This window comes from Galeopterus variegatus, unplaced genomic scaffold, assembly GCF_000696425.1.
Source record: "Galeopterus variegatus unplaced genomic scaffold, G_variegatus-3.0.2 Scaffold11176, whole genome shotgun sequence".
Lineage (NCBI taxonomy): Eukaryota > Metazoa > Chordata > Mammalia > Dermoptera > Cynocephalidae > Galeopterus > Galeopterus variegatus.
Genome location: NW_007737287.1, coordinates 41,548 through 51,106, shown reverse-complemented (window position 1 = coordinate 51,106; position 9,559 = coordinate 41,548). Strand labels below are relative to the sequence as shown.

Sequence of the window (9,559 nt, the reverse complement as noted above, 5' to 3'; positions counted from 1 at the left end):
TACTTATGAGAAGAAAATATTTAAAATTATAAGGAAAATGAGTTAGAATTCTGTTTATATGAATTATCCACGTAACAAATATGCCATGTGTATGTGTATATAAGCAATTTTAAGAGAAAATGTATATGTAATTTTTCTTCTCCCATACAGTGGTGTGTATGAGACATCAGGATTGGAGAAGAGGAGAAAATTAAACTAGGGGTATCCGGCCTTTTTATTGTACTCCAAATTCCCCCAGTTACTTGCAGAATAAAGTTAATTTACTGGATCATTAAAAGAACACCATGTGTCATACAGAGCCCTGGAATAGAGATAGAAGAAAACAGGTGAGAAGAAAAGTCAAGAGATCAATAATGGAAAATCAGTTCTTAAAAGGTTGTGGATCGTTGCTTTGGAATGTGCAGAGCATCCTGGGAGGTGGTCAGAGCAGAACAGTGACTGAAAGCAGCCGAGGTGTACATTCTGGATCCAAGCTGCCAGAGTTCAAATCCCAGCTCGCCATTCCCAGTTGTGTGACCAGAGGCAGGTTCCTGTACCTCTCTGCTGCATTTTCTTCGTTGCAATAGGGAGATAATAATAGTACCTGCCTCATCAGGTTGCAGTAAGGATTAAGTTTGTCAGTACTGGCATAGCCCTTCGAGCAGCATGTGGCACATATTAGCCATTTCTCTCTTTGCCAATTCTCTCCTTGCCTTTGCCAGATGCAAATGTCATGCCCAATATGGACTGTGGGCAGCCAACCAAATAAACAGAAGGAATAGGGCTTTTCCTTCCCTTGGGTCCTGGGATCATGTATGCATTGGAATTCTAGGTAGGAGGAGGCCTCCCTGCAACATCTGGGCACCCATCAATCTGTGGGTTTCCAACCCCCACACACACTTGCCCTTATTCCAACACGTTTTAAAAATCAGTTCCACATTTCAAGCATGTCAAGCTAGATTTTAGCTTTAGTCTCTTACATATTTGGAATTAGAGCCTCCAGCATCGATTATGCAAATCCATGCAAATAATATGCAAAGATGCAGTAGCCCCAGATTGTGGGGAGGAGGGTGTGTAGGCCAGCACAAAGGGCCTAGGATGGAAATTTACATGTGTTAGGGGAGCCCTGGGCTGAAGGCCTTGCACATTTATTGTGACAGTGTGCACCACATTCAGTTGTTAACCTTTTGTGCCAAGGAGAGGTGAACTCTTGTCTGATTTCCATATTGAAGGGGACAGCAGAGGTTGAGGGAGGTGTCTGGGCATGCAACATTGTAGTGATTTTTATAATACAAATGAAACATTGCTTTGACATAATGGCTGTGGTTCAGGCTGTGGCCCCAAGGAGCTGCGTGTTCTCGGACAAGTCACTTCACTCCTGTTGCACCTCTACAAAACGAGGGACTTTGGAATAGATGAAATCCAGGGCTCCTCTCAGTGTGACATCCACAGTCATCCTCTAGGTGAAAACCCTTGGCACCCATGATGGCAGTGTCCACTTACGGTGCCAAAGATTTATTCTAAAGTCTACAGAGGAAAGAGCTGAGAGGTCATTTTACAGGCCTCTATGACAGAGAAAAAAAACGTCAGGGCATGCTGGCAACTAAAAAAAGTGGTGGCGGAGGCGGCAGCAGCAGCAGCTCGCAAGGGCAAACATGTATTTACACTGTAAGTCTTAGAGCAGGGAGGGTTCCAGTCTTAGGAATCCCATAGAAATCCTCCCCAGCTGGGAGGACTTTAGCCCCTCGGGTGCTCATGGTGGGAAAGTCAGGAATTTCTTTCTCTGAGTACTCTAAAGACCTCGGCCTCTAAAGTGCTGCGAAAGGTCTCCTGGCCCTGGGATCGGTTGGTAAAAGCTCTGTGTTCTCCTTGATGCTGCTGCCAAAAGACTGCTGTGTCCTCGGTCTCTGGTTTCTGATTGTATCGGGTACATCTGGTGCTCAACTCCAGGAGCCCCCAGGCCCTTAATACTTTTTTTTTTAATTGACTTTTAAAAATTTTTTTCTGTGGTTTGGAGGACATTTTAAAAATTTTTATTAATATTATTTTTTTATATTCTATGATGTTACAAAGCAGTTGGCGGGGGAGGGGGAAAGGGAAAGGAAATGGGATGGAAGAAGGAGGACGGAGGAGGGGCAGGATTGAGGCCTGTGGCACCCCCCACATTCCCCCAGAGAACACTGGGAGCTTCAAGTGGTGGCTTGGTCATTGCTGAGCTGGGTACAGATGTCAGGGGGTTGTGGCCAAGGTCTTCAGTCTCTCCCTGCCTCTGGACCAGTTGCGAGTGTCAGGGGACATGGCTGAGGCCCCCAGCCCTCCCCCCTTTCTGGCTTGGTAGCCCAGAACACCTTCTTGATGTTACAGGTGTTCTTTGGCAAAATGAGACCTTTACTAGTTAATATTAAACTTTGTTTCTGGTTGTGGGTACTTTGTTTTTGCTTTCAGTTCTGTGTTGGATTATTTGCTGTTCCCACCACTTAAACTCTGCACTAGAACTAGTTTGTTGTCCTTTGGTTACTTCTAAAATGGGGGAACTTCCTGTGGGGACCAGTACTTGAGCTGTGTGGTTGAACTAAATTGCTGCTTTGTGCTGATTCCCTAGGGAAGGCTTTAATGGTTTAATGCTTTGTGCAGCTCAGGTTTTAATGATTGACTTTATAGGTACTTCCAGCTCTCCAGAGATCCAGTGCACCTGGGTTGTGTAGAAACTCTGATCTGGGCCTGAGTCTTTTCATCAAACCACCCCCTGCAATTCTATATCCCTGACCAGGTCCTGTGCTGACTGGGGTGCAGAACAGCTGTCCTTGCTGTGCCCCAGTGTTCCCCCGGTGGGCCCATCTCCTCCACTGCCTGTGCTCCAAACACTTCCCATGGGACAGGCCAGGTGCCGTTCCCTTGCAATGATTCACCAGCCTCTGAGTGGCTCCTTTTTTCAGTTGTTGTGGGTCCACGGGAACCCTATTAGTGGTCTTGCTGGCCTTGGGGTCCACCAAGGCCCTCTTCTCCCCTGTCACCTCCAACCAACTCCATCCAAAGGGCACAGCTGCCACTTTTGCTGGCTCCTGCTCCGTGCACTCAGCAGCTTCATCCTGGATGCAGCTGGGGCTCGAAACCATCAGAGCGGTTTTTTCTTTCTCTCATCGTGGCTTCTCCCACCTTCATGCACTCCATAGGTCTCTCCTTCTCTTCCCCTGAGCTCTAGCAGTCCCAGCTTGGCTGTTGTTGTTTTTTATAGTTGTAACTTGGTTGATTTCTAGGAGAGAGTGATGCTTAGGGACCGTCTATTCTGCCATCTTGACTGGAAGAAAAACTCAGGCCCATAATATTAACTCCAGCTGCTGCAACAGCCACCAGTCGAGTGCAGGTGTGACCTGACAGCCCTTCAGCCCAGGGCTTCTCTGACTCAGCAGGATGTGCAGTGGGATGGGCACCTGAGGGGCAGCCCCAACCAGTGGGGACTGGAGCCCCTGGCTGAGTGCTCCTTGCAGGCAGTTTGAGGGGCAGCCCACTCAGCTCCTCAAAGGTCCCCAGCAATTTCAGGGTGCTCACCCTGATCAATGCATAACCTGCCTCAGATGGGTTTTCCCTGTTTCACTCATCTCAGACCCCCACTGGTGACCCCTCAGATCACTTCCCAAGATAAGCTACCTGCACACAAACTCTGATCTCCATCTCTCCTTTCTCAGGGGATCTCTAATATAAGATGCTGGTATTAGTTTGCTCAGGCTGCTGTAACAAAGGTACCACACACTGGGAGGCTTAAACAACACAAATGTATTTCCTCATGGTTCTGTAGACTAGAAGTCCAAGGTCAAGGCACCAGCAGGGTTGGATTCTTTTGAGGCCTCTCTGCTTGGTTTGCAGACAGCTGCCTTCTTGCTGCTTTGTCCTTACATGATTGCCCCCCTGTGAGTGACAAGGGGGTCCACACGAACAAAGAGGCATTGACAGGTCAGAATCAGGCATTAAAGGACTGCCTGGCCACTTCTCAGCAACAGAGACCAGCTCTTCCCAGCCCATGTGTTGTCAGGCAATGGCCAATCTAAAGTCTACAATCTGAATAGATCTTACATCTCACATTTGTACAAGGTGTTCTTTTTAAATATAGGCACAAGCTGTTGTGATTAATATAATCCACACATATTTAGAAATGTTTTTAAATTATAAGTTTTTGTTCTTGTACATTTCTCAATGAACTAAAAGTATACACATTGACTTTCATACAAAATCCACGGTATGTTTTGTTGCTGTTGTTTTAATGTTCAAAAGGCTCTTCCTACTCAAAAAGGCTGGACATTGCCAATGAAGATTTTCCGGGGAGTTCAGCTTCATGAGTGCCATAGGAAGAGCCGCTGATAATAAAGACAACCGTCATACCAGCTGGCATTTATAGAATGCGTCTTCTACTCCAGACTCTGTGATAAGTGCCTTGTGAACACCAGATCTGGTCACACTTCTCTGGACTCCTGTCCCCTTCTGCCTGTCACTCGCCTATGGCACCAAGGCATCTTTGCCTTATTTCAGGACTGTTTGTGCATTTGTGCAAGCTCATCCAGGGCCAGAGACTGCCCTGGTCATTTTGTGTCCTCTGGGGTCGGGGAGAGGGCATACCCTCTCTGACTGTTTGGAGAATGGGCCTGAAATGAACAGAGGTGTGTCCGTTTGTGCCTCTGTCTAGTTTATAAATGGAAGATTCAGAAAAGCACACAGGAGTTGGTCAGCTCCTCATTCTGCTCAGGGTGGCCCACACAGAGCTTCCGTCTTCACTGTGGTCAAGCTGGCCTTGACCTCTCCTTGGCTGCAGAGGAGGAAGCAGATGTGGAGGCCACAAAGCTTCCGCATCCCTAGCCCCAGCACATTCCGAGAAGTTGCCCCTGGGTGGAGGACTGATGGCATTTCAGAGGCATTTGGAAAAGGAGGGGACTGTCCAGTTTAGCTGGCTCTGATTCCCCTGGGCTAGTTTCTCTTCCTGACGGGTGCTGGGTGGCACCTGCCTGATAGACCTGTCTCAGCTCTGTATAAGGTTGTGTCTGATTGAGTGTTGGGGAACCAGAGTGGGCTTTGGGGATGCTCCCAACATTTCCCCTGAGTTCCTAGAGCTTTCCAAGCTCGGGTAAGGAAGGCCTGAGCTGTGAGCTGCTCTCGGGTATTTCACCTCTTCTCTCTGTCTCCTTCTCAAGGCTTCCTCCTGATCTTGGCACTGACTGAAGCACTGGTATTTGCCATCCAGGAACCATCTCCCAGGGAATCTCTTCAGGTTCTCCCCTCAGGCACTCCCCCAGGCACCATGGTGACAGTACCCCGCAGCTCTGCCAGACACTCCTCTGTGGTGACGCTGTCCCTCCATCCTGATGGACCCTCCTCACAGGCCGCATCTCCCACAGCAACGACGACACCCCATCCAGACGGGCACCCTCCTACAAACGCCATCTCCACCATCGTGGTGACAGCAACCACTCCCCATTCTGAAAGCCCCCTGCCCACAGGGCCTCCTCCTGCTGCCATGGCAACCACATCCTGACACCCCATCCAGACGGGCACCCTCCTACAAACTCCATCTCCACCATCGTGGTGACAGCAACCGCTCCCCATTCTGAAAGCCCCCTGCCCACAGGGCCTCCTCCTGCTGCCATGGCAACCACATCCTCCCACTCAGAGGGCCGCCCCCCAGGGGAGGCTGCCCCCACCATCCTGCTGGCAAAGCCAACAGGAGCCACCAGCCGTCCCACCACAGTGCACCCCCGGGCTACCACACGCAGGCCCCCCAGACCCCCTGGCTCTTCCCGAAAGGGGGCTGGGGGCTCCTCACGCCCTGTCCCACCTGCGCCCAGTGGACACTCTGGGAGGAAGGAAGGCCAGCGGGGACGAAACCAGAGCTCTGTTCATCTGGGACAGAAGCGGCCCCTTGGGAAAATCTTTCAGATCTACAAGGGTAACTTCACAGGGTCTGTGGAGCCAGACCCCTCTGCCCTCACCCCCAGGACCCCACTGTGGGGCTACTCCTCCTCCCCACAGCCCCAGACAGTGGCCCTGACCACAGCGCCCAGCAGTACCTTGTGGGCACCACCTACCACCCTCCTGGTGCCTGCAGAGGACAAGCCAGGCCTTCCCAGAGTGGACCAGGAGGGTGATCCCACCTTCACCAGCCAAGGAGGGGAGCCGGACACTACCGCAGCCTCAGGTGCCCCTGCCAGCCCACAGCCTGCCCCAGTGCCTTCTCAGCACCCCCGTGGTGACCCACAGGATAGCCCCAGCCACAGTGACTCTGCGCTTACCGTCACCCCCAGCACCAACAGATCTCCTTCTGCCAGCTCTGGGGTCTTCACGGCTGCCACCACCGGGCCCACCCAGGCTGCCTTTGACGCCAGTGTCTCAGCCCCTTCCCAGGGGATTCCTCAGGGCACATCCTCAACCCCACAGGCTCCAGCCCTTCCCCCCGGGATCTCAGAAAGCACTGTTTCTCGAGCCGAGGAGGAGTCTGCATCCACCCCCACCATGACCGACAGGGTGCCCAGTCCTCTCTCCACAGTGGTGTCCACAGCCACAGGCAACTTCCTCAACCGTTTGGTCCCCGCTGGGACCTGGAAGCCTGGAATGGCAGGGAACATCTCCCATGTGGCCGAAGGGGACAAACCCCAGCACAGAGCCACCATCTGCCTGAGCAAGATGGACATCGCCTGGGTGATCCTGGCCATCAGCGTGCCCATCTCTTCCTGCTGTAAGTGCCTTGCCTTCCCCCGACTCCTCCCTTCCCTCCTGCCTCTCTCTCTACCACGTCAACCTGCTTGGCCCTAGAATTGCTTTGCTCAGATTTAGGCCACCTCCACCGAGTGGGCTGCAAAAATTCCCAGAACCCCAGGAAACAAGGTAGCAGGACAAGAATCACAGGTTATCCCTGTCCCTAGTCCTCAGCTCTGCAAGCCCATGGTTCAAATGCCCACTGATCCTAAAGCCACAACTCCCAGGAGCTGGAGAGGACCTTGCAGTCTAATCCAACCCCGCAATTTGCAGAAAGAAACGCCAAGCTAGAGCGGTGATCCCAGAGGTAGAGAGGCAGGGCTGGGATGAGGGCTTAGAGCACCTGTCCTCCAGCCCAGCGCTCTTGTGACACCACCCAGCCACACACACCCTCAAGGGTAACTCGCCAAATGGCTCTGGCGACTTAGCATCAAGAGACCATAGGTGAGAGCTGGTGCTTCCAAATTGAAAGCCTCCGACCAGCAGAGCCTTCACCTTCCTCTCCTACTTCTCTTCCATCTTCTTTCTTATCTTTTCTCTCCTCTCCTCCCTCACTTCCCCTTCTCCTGTCTCTCTCTTCCCCTGAGAAAGAAGAGATGATGCTTGCATCTGGTAGGAAGTTCTGTGAGCCTTAGCAAAAACATAGTTCCTGCAGCGAAATCAAGGCTGTTACATGAATTTTAGCTACTCTCCCCCCCGCCCCCACCCGTTTTATTTGTTCAGAGGTGGCATGAGCTGGATGTGGTGTGAACGTCATCATTACTGTTTGCTCTCCTAAGGCCACCAGCACCTCGTTGCTGCTGCCTGTCATTCTGTGACTGAGGGGTAGGAAGGCATTCTCTCTGCTGTCTCCACAAAGAACCTGCAGAACCACTCAGGACCTTGGGCTTCTTTTTTTGTCTTCTCCATGTACTTGATCCTCAATTCTTGGAGTTTCTCTGATCACCTTGCAGAGATCCTCATTGTACTCAGCCCTACCCCACCCCAAATGGTATCATCCAGCCACCCCCCCACACACCCCCGAACCCTTCCAGGGATGACAGTCCCCACACACACACACACACACACAATACTCACTCCTTGGATAGCCCATTCACCTGTGACTCTTTAGGTTGTTATCCAGCTCTCTTGGGGCCTGAAATTTGCCTCCTTGTAATTTCCACTCTATGGTCCTGAACTGTGCCTTCCAAAACCACACAAAACAAGTCCCTCAAACAACTTCCGAAACATTTGAGATGGCTCTCAAGGGCAGTCTTCATCCAAGTTGCTCATTCCTGTCTTTTCAAGTCTCCTTCCTAGGCCCACATTACCCTGGGGCCCGCGCCCTGTGTGCCCCCTCCAGGTGGCCTCCACTGCACCCTGGTCCCCAGAAGGGAGCACGGCATTCTACACATGCCCAGCCAGGAAGACGGAGGGGATGGTGGGCACTTTGGTCACATCAGGCAGCCTGCACTGGCATCAGCTCTGTTAGTTGTGTGGCTTCAGGTCACACCAAAGGCTCACCCTGATCTCAAGAGAAAGAAGGCCCCAGAGGCTTCGCAGGGGAGGCCATGAAGCCAGGTCTCCCCAGCCTCTCCTCATGCTGTAGGTCATCAGCACACGAGGTTATGGCTTCGACATGAACCACGATGACCACTTGGCATTGTACTCCAAGATATTTTTAAATCCAGAGTCTGCATTCTGTCTAGTAGCTGCCTCTCCCAGTCTCCTTCAGGTTGGTAAGCAAAGCACCCTTTCCACATCAGATGTGTGGCCTGTTTCTACTTAGGGACCCAATTCCAGAAAAGTGAAAATGTTTGCAAGTTGCTTATTTCATTCTTAATGAAAGCAGCTTTATTGTCTCTCATTGGAACACACACCATATTCTTAAAACTGTGATTGCCCACTTCTAAAACAGAAGAATTATAATGAGGCAATGTAGCACTATTAGCTTATAAATTATTAATAGTGGTCATATTTGAGAAGTAACCACACTAGAGACAGCTTTCTAATTTTCCATTCTTTACACATGTCTTGGATGCTCTAGTTTACAAAGTGAGTTCCCATTTTTTTTTCTAATCTTTCCATCCTTAAGACAGACCACCTAGAGAAATAAAATAAAAACAAGCACACACACTGCCAAGGTCCAGCCATCATCCACACCTTACAGGTGGGCAGTAAGTCACCAGGTGAAGTGACTTGCACAGGGTCCCAATCACACAGAGAGTCAGCACAGATCTCCTGATGCAAACTCCGTTTGTCTAATTCAGTGTAGTATTTCCTGAGTGCCCACTGTTGCAGGCACTGTGCCCAGCGCTAGGGAATCAGAGATGTGTCATGTGGCTCCCTCCCCAACTCCCAGCACCCTCTCCCCACCCCGGCCTCCCTCTTTGCCTGGGCTGGATAGCCTGTGCCCCACCTGGATTTTGCAATTCTGAAATGACTCCTACTTCTCCCCCAGCCCTTCTGCTATGTTTGAGTTTGAAATTAGATCAGATCTTGCTGCAAAGCTGGAAAGCCCATGGCTGCCTAAACCATGCATAAAAATGTCAGCCAAGACAGGAGCAAGGATGCAGGCTGGAACTGCACCTCGGGAATGCTTCTGACACTCTGAAAGGAGCCTTCAGGTGCTGGGGATGGACCACACTGCTTTCTAAAGAAATATACAAACTTCTGTTCAAAGCAGACTCTTGTAGCCCCTTGGGAACCTGCAAGCCCTGCCTCCTTTGACATCTGTATTGCATTTGAGCCATCTGCATGGGAGGCTCCCGCGAGCCCTCACTCTCCAAGGCCCCTGCTGCAGCCCCTGCTGCAGCCCCTGCTGCCTCTACATCAGCTCCCTGTCCTCGGTCACACCCCCATC

General features: G+C 51.1%; 1 protein-coding gene across 1 annotated transcript in view; it reads left to right on the top strand.

Moving 5' to 3' along the window:
- Positions 1 to 5,115: 5,115 nt before the first annotated feature.
- TMEM108 (transmembrane protein 108) overlaps positions 5,116 to 9,559 on the top strand; it is a gene marked incomplete at its 5' end in the record, with an annotated part of 19,252 nt that continues 14,808 nt past the window's right edge. The window contains 2 exons of the mRNA XM_008594625.1: positions 5,116 to 5,493; positions 5,622 to 6,697. Of these exons, the coding sequence (XP_008592847.1) occupies positions 5,116 to 5,493; positions 5,622 to 6,697 (1,454 nt within the window). The remainder of the gene's footprint in view (positions 5,494 to 5,621; positions 6,698 to 9,559) is intronic.